Source organism: Centroberyx gerrardi, chromosome 22, assembly GCF_048128805.1.
Source record: "Centroberyx gerrardi isolate f3 chromosome 22, fCenGer3.hap1.cur.20231027, whole genome shotgun sequence".
Classification (NCBI taxonomy): Eukaryota; Metazoa; Chordata; class Actinopteri; order Beryciformes; family Berycidae; genus Centroberyx; species Centroberyx gerrardi.
In genome coordinates, this window is record NC_136018.1 from 16,040,567 (window position 1) to 16,059,350 (window position 18,784).

Here is an 18,784-nt window from a genome sequence, read left to right on the forward strand (position 1 = left end):
TTGTCAGTAAAAGTTTTTATGGATAGCACATGGTCTAGGCAACTCCAGTGACAGAAAGCAGTATTTTTTTCTTGTGAGTCATGGGTTGTACACTACCCATGAATTTTGTACAAAAAAGAGAATAATGGCAAGTTGTAACATGAGATTTCGTAATAAAATTTCTTTTTCCAAAAATAAGTTTGTATTTTCATTTTGTTCTCGTATCTGTCTCTGTTAATATGGTATGTGATTTTTCTTTTTAATAAAAGGTGCAATAAATAAGCTGAAAATGTACAATTATTTACACAAAACAGTCTAAAAATGATCACAAATGTAAACAGCAGCTTACCAGAGGTATATTTTGTAATTTCTGATTGGTTAGGCACATAAGGTGTTTCGATTCATATTGGTATTAGTTTTTCATTAAAATACGCTCTCTATGAAAAGTCCATGTCATTCAAAGACACTGTACTCTAAGACAAAGCTCACAGTAACACGTTCAATTGGAGATACATTGCCACTTGACACAAATCTCGACATAATTTCACCCTCGACGTTGAAAAAGCAAAGGGCTAATTTCAGAAAGCTGGCACAGAAAGCGTCTTGCCGGCTGTTTTCGACTAGCTAAATGTTTTTCCACAATCTCTTGATGGGTTGTCAAGGGGTGGAAGCGTTTGTTAACTTTGTGAGTGCAGCGACATGGAAATGGCCATTTGCGGTATGTCAGAGGGATAAGGCTGTATTCTTCGGTTCTTTGGAGGAAAACATCACTTTGGCCACAACATGCATCATGTTGAACCAGCTCGGTGGATCGGGGCTCAGCGTGAGCCCGGCAAATATTGACACGGAGGGGATATTTGGAGCAGTTCACTACTAAAATAGCCTGCGGTCACTTTGGTTCAGTCCATATTATATTTTAGGAAGGCAAATATGGCTTGAGGAGAAAATACATTAGGAAGGGGAAAGGAAATGCGGATCTCGACTGACTCCAATGTATCATTCATTTAGTATTAGATTGTTTGGGTTAACAGCCACGTAACACAACGTATACCATGCATTTGCACTGAAAGGAATTCAGGCTCGGATTATTTTCCCCATCTGACACAAAGCATTTCTACACGTTTTCTGTCATTTGACCAGATGATGTCATCCCCCTACTGTTGGTTTCCTGCGTTGTGATTACACACTGAGTCGATTCCCCAGCGTCGGGCGCGAGAAGAGAAGTAGTTCCTCAGTAATTATGTAAGGGTCTTCTGAGAACTGATCCACCATTTTGTTTCTGGAGAGGAGAGGGGAAGGAAAGCAGCACTCGGACCGGTCCCACAACAGTTCGGTTTCCCCCCCTCGCCCCCTTTCAGTGAGGGAGAAGGGGTGCGGTAGCCTCTTCGGCACACACACACACACACTTACATAAACACATAATATACAAACAGAAACACTCGGTCCCCGCACACACACCATCATTCATTCACTCACTCAGAGACCCAGGAAGTGAAGACTCCACTCCACAGCCAATAGGGAAGGTGACAGGCAACTTGGTGGCTCAACATTGGAGCGGGGCGAAGTTGCCTACAGACAACACTCATAATGTCAGTTCTGCAATGTCCCGCTAAGACTGGAGTCTTTGTTTTTGACTTTGAGAGACAAACGTTAATAGATGGATTGATTGAACTGTCCAAGATCACTGGAATAGCGTGTGGAGATTCTCTTTCAGGGTGGAAATTCCTCGCAGGCTGAGGATTTGGGCGGGGAAACTGGTGTCTAGTTAGGGTCAACCTCACCCAGGAGTCCAACGCTGGTGGATTAGCGGCCCGTTGCCAGTCCAACTGCCAGCCAAACACCGCCGGCCCGGAAGCCGCCCGCAGCGTCAGTGGCAGCCGCAGGCCCGCACCACCATGTTCTTGTATTTCTTCAGGATGACGTTGGAGTTGTCGTCGAAGTAGAGCACGGATATGGCGTGCAGCTTAGTCGGGGCGCAGCACGGCTTCGGGACGTTCTCGGGGTTCATCAGATGCACCTGAGGAGGGAACGAAAAAATCACAGCAAAGATTTAAAACTCTGCTGAAGAGAAGAAAAGAAGATTAATTTATTGCTGCTGGGGCGTCGCAGCAGCAAAGCATAGAGCTGCAGGTTGGAGAACAAAGAGTTAGAAAAGGATGTTTTAAAAAAAAAAATGTAAATAATGATGTATTAATGACAGAATATAAAGTGTGAATTCTACTTCAGTCATTGTGGAGCAACACCACAACGACTGAAGTAGAATTCACACTATGATGGCCACTAAAAAGACAAAGAAAAAGATGTCTGCAACACACACGCTACTACATTCTCAAGCTTTCAACTCGATTATTGTGTGGTCGATGTTTTTGGTCAAAGGACCTTTTTTAAACAAGACGAGATATTTTCAGATGTGAAATTAGGTATCAATATATTATGCAATCTACCAGATAGAGCCCCAATATTCACAGTATTCTTTACCATTATTATGAATGCATAGCCATCCAATGCAAATATAGAAATATAATACTTTAATATGGTGGTTATCTCTCCAATTCATTTGTAATGGATCTAAATACAGTCCATCCTTGTTGCACTGTTGCTGCAATGTTCACCACCCCCACGAGGAATTGCATGGGACGTCCTGCAGCGCGAATACATAATACTTGCAGAGAGGGGAGACTTAGACTTAAAATTACTTCCATTGTACCATTTGCTAAAGTCCGGGTCAGTTGGTCTTACCAGTGTCTGTACGATGGCGTGGTTGGTGGCGTTCATGTGGGCGTTGAGGGGGAAGGAGCACTCTCCATCACAGTAGTTGGCTGCGTAGCCCTCCGGAGCGATGATCCAGTCCTGCAGGAAACACAACAGAGACAACACTGAGTAAACATGAACAGCGGGAGTGCTGAACTGAAATCAGCCTGCCTCCTAAAGCCATATTTCACTTCGGTACCATATTAATGCATATTTACATGTCACTTAAGCGTTTGTGGTGTTTTGTCAGTTATGTTCCGGTGTGAGTTCACGCAGCCACTGATGTTGTTTGTCCTGGCTTCCTGTGGAAATGTCACTTATTTTCATTTGGCTTCTGTCTCGGGAAGTCTGAGGTTCACATACTGTACACAAACTACTGCAGGGTAAGCTAGGCGATCCGTCCTGCAGTTCATCATCACTTAAATTCTTATAGTAGCTTTAGAAAAACAGACCCGCAAAGTCAAAGTAGATGGAATCGATGAAATCCAGTCATTAAACAAATCGCAATGTATTACTAATAGGACTATAAATGTTGAAAAGGCATTATCTGCTCCTACAATACAACAATATTAATGCGTTAGTCTTATCATATTATCATATTCCAAAATGAAATAGGATGCAGGATTGTCCTCAATCTTCCAGAGTCTTGTAGGTTGCAGCAGCCCACCTGAGTCCTGTTGGGGGACTCAGTGTTAACCGAGTCTCTCAGGACAAATCCCTGCTGAAACGCTCCTGTCTGTGGAATCGCTCAGCGAAGGAGTCCTTCTCTCCTCCTTCCTTCCTCCCCGTCTGTGCTACTCTGCTTCTCTGTGTCGTTCCGTCTCTCTCTGACAATGTCTGTCTGTCTTTTACCTCCTTCTAACGTGTTTCCCTGCCTCTTTGTGTGTTTGTTTACCCTGTCTGTATCTATATCTGAGTCTCTCTGTCTTTCTCCTCACACTCGCCTCTGTCTCTTTCTCTCCAGCTCCCTTCCTGTGTGTCAGTGTGTATGCCACTCTGTGTGTGTGTGTGTGTGTGTGTGTGTAAAGAGTGTTGGCAGTCTCCCTCTAGATGTCAGTGCTGTGTTAACAGCAGACAGCTTGTTTGGAAGGACGTACGTAGCTCTCTGCCCTTCTCTACTATTACTTCCTCTGTCTGTCTCCCAACACACACACACACACACACAACCTGCAGCCTGACTGAGCCTTCAAACAGACTACTCCCACCACCCTTGCTCAGGTGTACCTGTGTTCATAATGTGTGTATAACTGACAGTTCACCAAAAAATGTCCTATATACACCTTTCATGATGTACATTTTGACATATTTGGCTGTCAACAGACTGTAAAATGGTAAGAACTTCTAACTTTGTACTACTAAACGGCCTAAAGTCAGGTGTAAAAGTTAGGTGTACGCTGCATGTACACAGATGTGTGTGTGACTCTGTTTTTGAAGACTATGAGAAGTTGTTCCTTACCTGCCAGCCCAACTCTCGGAAGCTGACGTAGAGCTCATGTCTCCTGCAAGCCGTCTTCTGATCGCTGCTGTTGTAATCTGCAATGGAAGAACACAACACAGAATACGTTTTTTTACACACAAATCACATTAACCAAGCAAGTCTCTGTGGATAGGAAACCTTATCTTGGAGTTGCACACAGATTTGATCCTGTACTGCTTGTCTGTCTGCACAAATGTGATGGTTATGTCAGTTATGTCCTAGGTGTGAGTGTGTCTTGACTGTGAAGCAGGGCGGCGCTGAAAAAGAGCATGCACGCTCAGCGAAACCCTTCCCCGGGTAAATAACGCTTTCAGAAATTCCCAGTGAAAATATGCTGCGAATGTGACGCATTGCGATCTGAATCCGAGAGCGGAGGAACGACACAGTATGCCTCATGTAATGCACAGGGTGGAGACGCATGTGAAGGGCGTAGACCCCGAGCGCAGGCACAAATGGCCATTACAGCGGTCAGCGCTCGGCGGGCGAGTCGACTGTACGTGCCTCACATTCATCTGGCTGGCTGATGTGTTTGAACGCGCGCCTAATTGGATTCATCAGCGCTCGCATATTGCTTGGCGCGAGCGCAAGTGGTGACACAGCGACGAGCGCGTGTTTACGGTCGCTCTCGCCCTGCGGTTTGTTCTTAATTATCTCTGTTCCATTCTGCAGCCGCCCAGCAGCGGAGCGCAGAGCGAGAGGGAGGGAGGGAGGGAGGGAGGGAGGGAGAGAGAGAGACGCTCCCAGGTACCGGTCTGCTTCTCAGAGTCAAGAAGGTCATTGCTGGCATCGGCCGCCACGCTGAAGTCAAGAGGGTGACAGCAACTTTCCACTGACGCTTCAACTACTCTCTCCCTCTCCTGCCTCATTGATTTTGTTGTTTTCTTTTTTTTTTTTTTCTCCGCAAACCTCACAGAGAAAGAGAATAATTGGGAGAAAGTACAAGCTATGATACCAGCTAGAGTCCCAATTCCTCTCTAAAGCGCCTCGCCCAGAAGGACCAATGTGGTGTAGCAGCATCTGCAGATACTAAGAGGTCCTTACAGCCGAAACATAAAAACATGTAGATGTGTGCGGTGCTGTAATAACAACCCTGAAGATGGCCTCGCATCAAAACGTTGGATGCTATGCTAGCTATCGGACACTCACGTACACATTTGACAAAAGTCGTCACTTGTGGGTGTGTCATTGGGTGTGTTTTATTTGGCATTTTATAATTTTCTTCATTTCATTTCCATTACGTATGGAAAATTAGTTTTGTGCTTTACTCCAACGAGCTAACTAGCTAAGTGGCTACAGTTATTTGGATGTGATGGGATAAGGCTAGCAAGCTAACCGTACGTGTTTAGCCTGCCAGAGCTAAAGTTAGCAGCTAAACTAGTTTAAGCTACATCCAGTAATGTTACAGGAACCCCCCCTACAGTCCCCAGCTTTTTCCCCGAATGTGACTGATTCTCGCAACTGACACGCTCCTTTACATAATATTAAATGTTTTAAACTTTTCTCATTGCGTCGCGGACTTGGTTCATATGCCACCGTCCCACCATGCTGTGCGAACACAGTTATTTGCTTCCAATAGGAAATAAATGGAGGTGAACTGTTCGCCTCATGAAATCACAAGTTTCAATGTGCATGTTCTACAGTTGCAGCATTTACACAAAACAGTTCCAAGCCATGTCATTGCAATAGTAATATAATAAAGTTCTATGTAATGACCAAACATGCAACTCGTCTCTCCTGAAACTGACAGAAAGGTCATGGGAGAATAAAGGTGTGGTGTGTGTGTGTGTGTGTGTGTGTGTGTGTGTGTGTGTGTGTGTGTGTGTGTGTGTGTGTGTGTGTATGAATGTGTATGACAGAGTCAGGCTGCAGATGGGGATTTGTCACTCAGTCACAGCCACCACCCAGAGTCCGCAGCTCACCTCACTAACTCACCAACAGCAGCTTTGTTTAGTCAGCTGGAGTTGGAGGGAGACACACACACTCACACACACAAAAAACACACCCATTCTGTATAGGTCACCGATGTTGGGTCCTTACATCTCTATCTCTATCATTCACTACCAGTGGTGCTTACACATACACACACACACACACACACACACACACGGCCCTAGCTGCTGTTGTTTAAATGACCACTGTAGTTTATTTGTACAGTGTGTCAGCCAATCCACTTAGCCCCTCATTAAAAGGGAGAGTCGTAATTTGAATTCACCAGTGCTAATTGCATTAGGATTTCATCATCAAATCAAATTTCAGTCATTTTGAACAGGCGCACAAACCAGACTGCCCATACCCATGTGTTTCAGCTGGATTCAGCTCGAGAATGGGGAGAGAGAGAGAGAGAGAGAGAGAGAGAGAGAGGAAATTGGATTTGTCACTTGGATTCATCTCAGCTTGAGGCAAATGAGGAGAGAGGGAGAGAGTCAGACAGAGCAAGAGAGGAGAGAGGTGCTAAGTAGAGCATGGCGCTAACAATGCCAGAGTTAGAGGTTCAATTCCCACTGAGGCCACCCATATTAAAATGTTTTCATGGTACTGTAAGGCACTTTGAATAGAAGCATCTCCCAAATAGCATGAGAGACTGAAGCAAGAAAAGCCCCTACAAATATTTACCATATCTATAGTGGATTATAAAGGGCACTCATAAGGAATTATAATGCACCATAAGAGTAAATGACTGTGAACATATAATGCTTACTGATGCATTATATCAGCGCTCATAAAATGTAATAAGACTTGTAAATACAAGCACCTTATGAATGTTTTTATTACCTCTAATGTTGCATGTTTTGAGATCTATCACTCAACATTATCACTCAACCTAATAAAGATGACATTGAAAATGTGTCTATTTCAGATGCATTAGAAGCCACGCCACTAAAGGCATACAATGGTAACTCATGATGTTACTCAAAACTGTTACTCAAAATGAATTATGATGAACTTTCCTTGACAGAATAACACATGCTGCATGGATCATTGTAGCATACTATGAGCACTTCTAATCCTTAGCCCAAGGTGACTCATACTGAAATACAATTTGCTGTAATACATTTATAACTCTTGTCAGACAATCTTTGATAGATAACTAGTCATAAACATTCAGAAGACATTTGTTCTTATGTTTCATTAAAAGTTACAGCTGTAATGTTTTATGAGCGCTGATATAATGCACCAGTAAGCATTATGGGTTCCTATGAGCATGGTCATAAGGCATTATGGTGCATTATATTCCCGTATGAGTGGCCTTAACATGCACAATAGATATGGTAGTCATAGAAAGTGTTACCAAATATTGTTTACACCCCATAAAACCCATCCTGTTTCCTCAACTTTGCCTCACAAATTTCATTAGACAAATCAGATCATCTGTGACCTAATTCTCTCTGAGCCGGGACAACAACAAAACAGTTTCTTCCTACTGGAGCAGGAATACAGCCATCTGACTGGAGGGTTAATTCTGTGAGAGACGGGAAGTGAAAGGTGAGACCGGTCCGTGCGGGCGGGGGGGGTCAAAGGGTCATCCGTACGCCTCGGACACAGTCAGGTGTTTCCCCGCTTCCCTGTTCCTTCCTGCCCGACAGGGAGGGCGGCTCTCTGGGTTGATGTGGAGGTTATGGGTGTGCGTGTGTTTTTATGGGTGCATGTGTACTCAGTGTATGTTTGGGTCCATTTGCTGTCCTTCCCAAAATGTATGCAGGGTCATGTGCGTGCCGCCTCGTCCGGCCTCCCTGTGGATTGGCCGACCTGTCAGCAGCCTGCCAAAGTCTTCAACAGCAGAAAGCTTTCGGTTTGAGCAGATTTACTGTAGGACCAGTTTGGTTTGAGCAGATTTACTGTAGGACCGGTTTCACAAATGAGGAAAAAGCCTGGGCCCAGACCAGTCTCTGCAGAGTTTTTCTGCAATTATTACAACCAAAAACCACTTTGATCCCAAAAACCACTTTGAAGAAAAAAGTTGCAAGGGGTTTTTGCAGTGTTTACAGTTTTTATATACAGGAAACATCCAAGGACTGAGGGAATTCAAAGGACAAAGTTGAGTTGGTTAGCTTGGTTGTAAATGCTTTGATTGGGTGTTTATTGAGACAAATAATGTGATGCATTGTAAAAAAAAAAAAAAAAAAAAGCATTATTATAGGATGATAGTGGTTTTGCAGAGTAAATGTGTAGCGATTTATCAGTTTGCAATGTTTCAAGCACCTTGGTGTTCCTGCTAGAAAGCCTGCAGAAGTCAGAAGTTGCAACAGACTAACTTGGCTAGATGTCTGTCTGTGTGTGTGTGTGTGTGCGTGTGTGTGTGTGCGTGTGTGTGCGCGTGCGTGTAAATAGTTCTGTAAATAATTCTGACATACATACTGTACATAATGCTTCCAAACTCTGACATACACACTGCCTCAAACTGCACACACACACACACACACACACACACACAGTTTATGGTGCGTGACATTCAGCTGCAGGCCAGGTCCCAGAGTGGAGAGTGTGACTGAAGCTGGCTGTGTGGATCAGTCCCAGTAGTCAGACCTCTACACCGGTAGCCATCGTCAAAGTCCCTCATCATGGCTGCATCTAAACTACAGGCAGGGTGACCAAACCTGATCAGCTGATCACTGATAAATTCTCACATGCGGTGAATTTATCATTATTTAAGATTAGTTTATTATTGTGAATTATCAAATAATTAACAATCATTTTTGTCTTTTAACAGTTCAGATTAGTAAATGCTATAAATTATGTTAATTGATCACTAATAAAAAATGTTAAGTTTATTATTTATATATCGTGTCATAACTGATAAGAGATGATAACAATGGCTTTCTGATAATGTCAGTTAACCATTTATCTCAGTTATCTTGGGTAAAAACATTAACAAACATTTTTGGGTTGCTATTATAAAGTGGAACTGATGTTTAGATGTTACTGTAGTTAGTAAGTAAGTGTTTTATGGTGAACGTTTTTGGTGAATGTTGCTGAAGATGAAAGTGTCGGGTCAATTACAACCAACTGTCCCTACCTGCATCAACTCATTCATACACTGATTGTTAAACTGATATGAGTGTTTGTCAGAAAATGTGGAGTGGGAACAAGGATGTCCATGAATGCATGTGCTCTAAAACATCCTGGGCAGTTGAATTTGAAGTTGATATGCTTATTAAAAAAAATGAGGCATTCTGTCTGCCTGCTTGTCTGACTGTATGTCAGTTTCTGTCTTTTTGTCCTTCTCTTTCTGTTGTTGTATCTCTCACATACTGCACACAAGTAAAGGTACAGCACATACTGTACACAATATTCTCTCTTCCCCTCTCTCTCTCTCTCTCTCTCTCTCTCTCTCTCTCTCTCTCTCACACACATACACACACACACACACACACACATCTACACAGCTCATTTTCCTTACACCTCTTGGCCTTTACAGCCATCAGCATTTACAGTCTGTGGGGCTCTTTAAGAGGAATAAAGCTGATATTTACTGTGGGCTTTCATTGAGTGTAAAGGCCCAGATTTGTGGTGCCCATAAACCACATCTCCCCTTCCTGCCTGTAAAAATTTAATGCCACACAGCTACCGCTGAGCTCCGGCTCCCAAGAGGCTCCTTCACATTTCTTTTTTCTTCTTTCCTTGAAAGGGAGCGGAGGTGGGAAGGAACTTGAAACAATTACTCTACTTATTGTATCTTGAGTAGATTTGCAGAGGAATGCTGCTAGTATTTTTAGTCTGTGCTTACTTGAGCATTTTTTAAGTATTGGAGTACGTTTTATTTTTAGACATAGTAGCAGGGTGTACAGTGAGATCAGTATTTACAAGGACACAGTATTTATAGACTTGTTGAGATGAGCTAAAAAGGAAAGATTTCCCAAAGGTTCCCCAAACCTTGGGCTGATAATGATCCATCAAACTATGTGCAACCACACAAAAATGTATAATCTGCTGATTTTGTGGAGGAAGATTTTGGAACATGCACAAAATCTTGCAAGTAACTAAGTGCTTGAGGGATTTTTGCAACTTTTTTACACATGATTTCAACTGAAGTGACAGTACTTCCATATTTCAGTATTCTTTCTTTTTCCTGCTTCAGTATTTTATTTGATTATTTTTCATACTTTTCTAAACTGAAAACAACCCAGTCACACATTACCAATGTGGGATAAATTTAGCTCACTGGTAAATCAGATTTGCATTGTTCTATGGCCTGACAGTAGTCCAGCATGGCAACACATTTCATAATTATTTGTCAAATTGCCCAACAAATCACTTTAAAGAACTGATTCACATTATTGTAGTTGATCATATGACTCCCATTCAATAAGGATTAGCAGTAGCTAAAGAACCAAACCATGAATTCAAGTTTCACCTGGTTCTTGTGCTACAGTCAGGACAAAAAACATCTGAATATCAAATGGAAAGAAAGCAGGGATTCCTTTGAAGAGATGGTAATGGAGAGTCAGTAGCAGTAAACTAATCTATATGCTCCCATCTAACTTTAGATTCCATAACAGTGTTTAACCTGGAAATGCCTCTTGGTGAAAAGACAAAACATCCATTCGACCACGTGACACGAAAAACCAAAACACATTAAATTCAGTTAGGTGGGGCAGTGGCTGCCGGTTCCCCACCCTGTCTATTCAATAGCAGGGGAAATTCTGCTGCTTACTGATACTAAAGTAGCTCTTTAACATTGTGAATTCTGATATTTATGAGTCCTGGGCTGACATGAACACTAGCTGCCGTTCAGTAAGCCCTCCAATCACGTTCAGCAGCACCTCTGACAAGAGGAAAAGGCAATAAATCACATTTATCACTTGTCACTCTGAAAATATAAGAAAGAGTTTAAAGTTATAGCCAGGGTGTTCCATAGAGGAAGTGTGTGTGTGTGTATGTGTGTGTGTGTGTGTGTGTGTGTGCGTGTGTGTGACATGTGACATTAAAAAGCCATCTTAACCCAGGCAGGCCTCAATCTCTGAAACCACTCTACTGTAATTCCACAGTTTGCTCCAGAGCTTTCTCAAAACAGGAGCCATTTTGGAGCGAGAAATAAAATTTCCACTTTTACAGTAGCAATTACACAAACCCCCGCAAGGGTGGCGGTGACAGAAAACTTGGGTGATATGCCCCAAAAAAAAAGCGGGGTCCTTCACCCGGAAGACGGCAGGAGAGACTCCCAACACCATGAAGACATGAAAGGAGAATGTCGCTGTTGTCCGCGCTGTTTCTCCTCTCTTTTCCCTCCTTCCCTCCCTCGCTCCCTCCGACCTCTTCCACTGAAGTTTATCTTTCTTCCTGTCTTTCATCACAGAGGTTATTAAACCCTGCGAGGGAGCTCCGCCATGTCTAATTACTCCGACGGTAAACAAAAGGAGGTCGGGGCGGAGAGGGAGCGAAGGAGAACGAGGGGGAGGGAGGCAGGAGAGGAGAGGCAGATGAAAAAACACAGCTGGCCGAGCGCCGTGTTATTATAATTCTTTAAGCAATACTGTTAGCGCGGTCAGTCTTTTAGCTGGCGGCTAATGACTGGCTAGGGCTAATTACAGGCCGCCGGTGCTGCGCCGGGACGTGATATTCCTTCCCCGGATGGTTGTTAACTTCCCCCACAGCCAGAGCCCAGCCCCACTCCCATTACCTCCCCGGCCCTCTTCGCCCACAAAACCCCAAATTACCTTTAAAGGTGTTGTATTGTTCTTCTGGCAACATACGGCGCAGCCTTTTCCACTCTGCACAGAGCAGGCACACCCAGAAGGGGGAAGGCATCACCCGTGCTGACAAAAACATTCAGTGTATCCTCCTCCGAGCGGAAAACACGGACGAAAAGAACGACTTATCTGCCCGACACCTGCACTGTAAAGTCGGAACAAGATGGCCGCTCCACCACTCACACCTGTTGCTTTACTCAAACACAAGTGGGACAAGCTGCTGATTCTCCCTCATAAGACAAAAAACTGGTCTACATATATAAACTGTTAAAAGAGCACTTTGCTGAAAAACAAAGATGATTTATTGCGCACATAATCACGCCAATATCTCAAACTGTGAACAGCGCTGCACAAATTTATTTGGCTGAATTTGTCCTCATCTGGAAGACATTTAATATCACATGTCGTGTTAAATCCAGCTAGCTAAAATTATGAAAATGAGAAAATAACATGGCCCAAAGCCAGTGGGGAATACAGTGGGGAAAATATAGTTTCCTAGTTATATGAAGTTGTTTTATATCCTTCGCACACTGAACATTTTTTTTTTTTAGGAATTTAGGTCAAAGCATTACGGCCAAACTTGCGATGATATGAAAACTGACATAAATCGTTCTTGTCAGTTCCGCTCAAGATGAGGACAAAATGGCACGGAGCTGATAAAAAGACGCAGTAAAAACACTGCAGCGGCGAACCACACAGGTCAGGAGTGTGCGCTGTGGGCAGGGGATGCAAACTATTTTTAGAAAACATAGAGCAAAGCAACTCATGCTGAAAAAAAAAGTTAAAAAGCCTCTATATGGAAGCTAGTGCACGCTAGAGCAATTAAAAACAAACACGTGGCTGCCTCCTGGCTTTCATTAGATGTGTTTTGGGAATGGTATCAGGGTGAATTCTGGGTGAAATGCTCCTTTAAGTCGAAGCTGCGGCGGGCTGAACTGCTGCAGCTCTGTGCTGAGCAGAGAGGGGGGTACAGCGTCCACGTTTTGCTTCTCCCTCTGAGCACTCCGCAAGACGGATGCTCTCCCCATCCATCCTGTCCTCCTCCCCGTCTCTGGAGTGAGTGATGCGGTATTGGAACCATATGCCCTCCTGAATTCCTCCCGGATCCTCCCGTCCCGTCCAATCCCAGCAGTCCTCCGCTGGCCGCGGACACTCGGCTGTCGCGAGGGGGGCCTCCCCGCTTCCTGTGTAGGATCTAAATATTTACACTCCCCGTCGTCCCGAGTGGCGAGGCGGAGAGGTCTTGATGTTTTGGGTTATGTAAAGTCCAATCCTCCAGGACGCATATTTAACAGATTGTCCTTGTTAGAGTCTCCGAGCAGATTTCTGAGCAGATTCACTTCAGAGGTTTTCTCATCCTCAAGATACTGACTGAACCACAAAAGTAGACTATAGCCTACCCAACGATCATCACACTGTGGTAACAATTTACTTATCAAGGTATTTTGAGGCGTATTAATTCATCAGAATGTATTATACTTTTGATTCACACACATAATAGCCCTAATTACCCTTGATAACCAGTCTGTTTCATAGTTGTGATGATGAAGTTTCCGATGTTCTTCATGAAAAGACAAAACAATTAGCCTGTTGCAAGAATGGCTCAAGCACATTATAATACAGTGTAGCAAAAGATTCAACAAAAGGACTACACTGACTTTATGGGGGTTTGTCCCATTGGTCTCCTTGTCTAATATAAGACATGAGGATTGGTACCAAGATCATCTCTGTGTCTCCAGCAGATAGCTCTGTCCGGTGCGCATGCTAACACTTTAGCATACAGTAAGTAATCATAGTAATCATAGGCGATATGAGGATAAACCTTTTAGTAATCCAAAGTTGGTATTGGGTTTTTTTCTATGGCCTGTAGATTCATAACTTCTGAAACAAAATCTCAATCTTCATCATTAGTGAAGTCTTTTACAAACAGCTCAAAAAACTTCAGCTGCCTCGCTCACAAGTTACGCTCAAAGCCCGCAGGAGGAGAGATCTTCTGCCATTGGTGCTTTCTTTTTGTCAAATTTCATGTCTGTTTTACCAACAAGCCTGGCAGGTTTAGATGTGTGTCATTAAAATGAACTAACCATACAGCCTTAGAGCTACTACAAGTTCTCATTTTCTCACTTTTAAGATAGTGCTAATCGCCTATGGTTACTTAACATGCTATATGCTAAAGCGTTAGCATGCGCAGAGGACAGAGCTATCTACCAGAGACACAGAGAAGATTTTGGTGCGAATCCTCTCACGTCATATTGGGTAAGGAGAGCAATGGGCCAAACTCCCAAAAACCCAGAGTAGTCCATTAAGCGTTTCTTGCTTTTATACAATCAACTTTAAGGCATTTCTGCTAGCTGATATGATAAATTGTCGAGGGACAGGAAGAATGGGAGAGAGGGGGGATGACATGCGTTAAAGGTCGACCTGGATTCTCACCCATGTTGTGAATACATGGTGTGCACCTTAGCCCACCGATCCACCAGTAGTACACCACAGTATCACCATGTCCTCAAGACTTCTTGACTTAAGTCTGAAGACAACTTAAGACATCTCAAGCCAAAGGTGACAGCTGGGTAGAAGAGTGCAGGGCCCGAGCCAAAACTGAACATGTGGTAGACTCTAACTGTCCTGTAGCATAACGGCTGATGAGTCTTTGTTCTCTGTTATGTTAGCCGAAGAAGCTTTCATCTAATGCAATTACTGAGCAAAAACCCTGCAGGAATTTAACCTACAACCTCTTGTGCTTGCAGCAGCACACTGTAACCTACTGAGATGGAGCAGTAGAGGCGCTACACAAACAGAAAATAGAGCCAACAAATCTCAGCAAAGGATTTTCAGAGAAATAGTGAGAACAAACTCAAGTAGCGCTTGTCCAGCAAATACTTTTGTATAGCGTACGCATGGTATAGCCATTAAATGAGGTAACAGAAGCAGCGAGGCAGAGGTAAATCGCTTATCTCCCTCTGTAAACTCAGCAGTTTCTGCTCTGATCCACAGCCTTGAATGAGCGATTAAATACAGTAATACTATAAACGATATACAGGGATGCAGTGGAAGATAAACCCACCCATCTTTTTATACATGGAATGGGTCTACCTACCTTTTTAGTCCATAAATCCATAGTGTACACTACGAGTCAAAAGTTTGGACATGCCACATTTTTCTTTATTTTGACTATTTTCCACATTTTAGAATAATAGTAAAGACATCAAAACTATGAAATAACACACTTCCCTGTGGGGGAAGTTAACGAAATATGCAGCGACCAAAAAAGTGTTAAACAAATCAAAACTATCTTATATTTTAGATTCTTTAAAGTAGCCGCCATTTGCCTTGATGAATTCATACATAGGCATCAACTTCACTATTTATATTTGTCTAAGAAGCAAATTTCAAGCATTTAAGCATAAGCCTTTAGATCAAAATGGCTTTAAGATAATGAAAAACATAGTACATTCAATCAGGTGTATCCAAACTTTTGACTGGTAGTGTATATAATAGAAAGTATTATCTGACTGATGTGAAGTTACACAATGATATGATGTCTTAAGGCGAAAAGGCATGCATTAATGGAATTTCTGGAAATATAATAGATTTTTGTTTATATTGGTGGTTATTTGCCTTATGATGATCACCAACAGGTCATAGTTAACCCACCTTTTTGTTTAGGCTACCACTACATCACTATATACAGGGCTCTGCTTTGACATAGTAGAGCCAAAGCATTAGCATGATGCTTCATCTGTCAAATTAGCCAAGATCAGACAGATATTAGCAGCAGGCTCATTGAGCGCTGGCTTTACCTGCTACAGTAGTTACACAATGAAGCCTCACAGGAGCAGATTAGTTTTAAGCGCTATAAAGGCTAGCCAGAATTACACAGTGGGCGAAAGGTGGGAGGATTAGGGTTTGATTTAATTTGGACGGCTTATACAGCTCATAACATCAGGCTTATACCTGCTCATTACATCTGCTGCTGAGTAGGGAGAGGGGGGAGCAGAGATTGATGAGGAGGCTCAGAGGATGAGGTCACCCGTCAAGAGGGATTCTCTCTCTTTTCATGCCTCTCTGTCTGAATTCACTCTAAACCTCATTTCACTCTCTCTGGCAGTCTGTCTCTCTCTGACTTCATTTTCTTTGCCTTTCTCTCTTTGACCCTCAATTCTTAAAAACATAATTTATCCATCTCATGCTCTCTTTAGCTTTTCATCTTTTACTGTCAAGTCACTTTTTAACTAAAACCAACCGCCCTCCTATTCTCTGTCTCAGCCTGTTTGGAGAGTTGCCGCAGCACTCCCCATCATTAATAACACACCTTACATAATGCTCCGAAACCCACTAAAGACCCTGCTCAAGATGCAGGTGTTGGGATGAGCTGAAAGTGATACTTTGATGTACAGCGGTCCCATGATGGTTTATGTACAGAAGTCCCATTTGTCATATTATGTTGGCGGCACTGCTCTTACACTGCTGCTCCACCCCCAGTAGAGAGGAAATGGAATATCCTGCAGCACTAATGCAAGATAGATGCAGAGTTTGGGGATTTCTACAATGCCTACTACTGTATTCGTGCAACGACTGTGGTCATGTGTCCACGTCTGCTTTCAGTACCCTTAATCCATACAGAGTATCTACAGTAAAAACAGATTTTGGACATCGTCCCTCAGCTAGGATTTTCATCTGATGTGGGCTGATTAGAGAAAGATCCAGCTGAAGTCAGGTCCAATTTATCAAGCCTCTCTGAGGGGGATACTTCAACCAGACTTCAAACACATGCTACCCGTCCATTGATCTCAACAGGTTTACCATCAGTTACGGATGTAGCGAGGTTAGGCTGCGGTCAGTTGTGTGTCTGGTTGTGTTCATGGTTGCATTGTGTAATGAGGTCAGTTTGCGTTCAGTGTCGGTGCGGCTGACGCGGGACCGACCTGCCGGGCTCGGCCCTCTGGATCCCTCCTGCGGCTGTGTGGATCGGTTGCGGTTCTGCTGGCGCCGTTTGCCGCCGGTGGAGCGGGCGGTGCGGATGTGCACCTCGCTGACCTTGAAGAAAGCCACCATGAAGGGTTGTTTCTCCAACGCACCGTCACGACCCACTAGCCCCGCCTCCTTGGAGCTGATGCTGCGCCCTGTTTCAGAGGACATAGGACCTTAAAACCTTTGTCAAATCATATCAGCCTAAATCACAAAGTGGGGCTACAGAGAGGAGCGTCCTGTCTCCAAAGTTGCCTAATGTAGCTTTAATAAATTGCTGTTGGATGATCATGGCAGTGTAAAGTCATGGGTTAATTTGAGGGGCAATGAGAGGCCACCCATTTAAGGCTCTCATAACACAAATTATGAAATGCATTCACCTTGTTAACTTAAGATTTTGGGGGAAAATGTAAGGAAAAACAAGAATTTCCCTCCCCAGCATCCCCCATGTGAAATCTAAACACACTGCCCACTGTTTAAAACTTATGAAATTGTTGGATACTTGTTGTTTGATCAATATACACAATGAGGCTTGAGGCGTGAAGACAAATGATCAGTGACAGATTTTCTAAAATCCCTAAGCCTTATCCCCCAAAAATGTACAGAAAAAAACAAATATACTTTAATTGGTAATAATTAAAAATGTTAAATGTACTTTAAACTATTAATTGATGTTAAGTTTCATGTGAAATTGTGTGCATTATGTGCTTTAAACTTGATATGTAATCATATAGATCCACAATGGCCTTGACTTCCTAACACCCTATAAAGTCCTGATTCCTACACTCACACAGTGCATGTGTCCAGGATGAGACAAAAACAATATGTTAATTGCCGAGAGGGATATTTGGTGTCCATGAGCTTTAAGTAACCTAACTCCTTACCGCTGCTGGTCTCCACGCTGATCTGCAGGCCCAGGTTGTGCACTGGGCTCATCACCCACAGGTTGCTGGTGGCTGTGATGTCAAACTCCAGCCAGCCCTCCTCAGCCGCCCACAGCCTGCGGGACTCCAGCAGGAACAGGTCTGCCTCTCTGGGGGAACATGGGAGAAAGTAATACGGGTTGGTCAGGCAACAGCAGGCCTCTATCATATCCATGCTGGGGTGAATAATGTATTTTTCATATTTATATATTTATTTATTTATTTATATACATATATATATATATATATATCTGTGTGTACTGTTTAATATGTTCTGTTGAGTGAGGGTTTTCTGCCTACTTGCCTGCATGTATTGAAGAACTACAATAGAACTTCATGATGTGACTTTACAGAGGCAGATTGTAGTTTCAGTAATACAAACATTTCTTGGAGGCAGAGCTGCAGAAATAATCTCATTGGTTGAGTTAAACCTCAGTGGGCGGAGCCAAAGCACCACAGCTTTTCTGGCTGAGTAACATTAGACTGAAGCCCAGTGAAAAAGGTAAGAGGTAAGAGAGGACGTTGCTAATATTATGAAGCCTAGCTCACTGCTACTAACTGAAAAATGCAGCCTAGCCATACTAAATTAGGTTAGGTTAGGTTAGGTTAGCTAGCTAGCTGACCTTCCAAGTTCAAATGCATACTAGCCTATAGCTATCTAGGTAAGCTAGTTAGCTAGCTGCTAATATCATGAATGCCATGGTCACGAATGAATGAAAAAAACAAAGACTACAGTTCCTTCTTTGTCATTCAACTTTGCCAGTTAGCTAACTTGCCCTTTGAAAAACTGTGGTTCTTTGGCTCCGCCCATTGAGGTTTAACTCAACCAATCAGATCATTTCTGCCTCCAGAGCAGCTCTGCCTCTGAGAAATGTTTGTATAACTAAAAGTCCAGTCTGCTTTACTGTGCCCACCTGATCATTATGATGCTGTATGGTTGTTGGTACATGCCATTTTAAATTATCACTAAAGTGAATCAATCAACCCATCATGTCAAC

At 43.1% G+C, this 18,784-nt stretch overlaps 1 protein-coding gene across 1 annotated transcript in view; it reads right to left on the reverse strand.

Annotated features, from left to right (window-relative positions):
* bmp6 (bone morphogenetic protein 6) overlaps positions 1–18,784 on the reverse strand; it is a 51,430-nt gene continuing 32,646 nt past the window's right edge. Inside the window, exons 3-7 of the mRNA XM_071908844.2 lie at positions 17,748–17,896; positions 16,821–17,018; positions 4,187–4,263; positions 2,719–2,829; positions 1–1,996 (exon numbers count right to left, since the gene is read on the reverse strand). Coding sequence (XP_071764945.1) covers positions 1,847–1,996; positions 2,719–2,829; positions 4,187–4,263; positions 16,821–17,018; positions 17,748–17,896 — 685 coding nt within the window. The 3' untranslated portion in view covers positions 1–1,846. The remainder of the gene's footprint in view (positions 1,997–2,718; positions 2,830–4,186; positions 4,264–16,820; positions 17,019–17,747; positions 17,897–18,784) is intronic.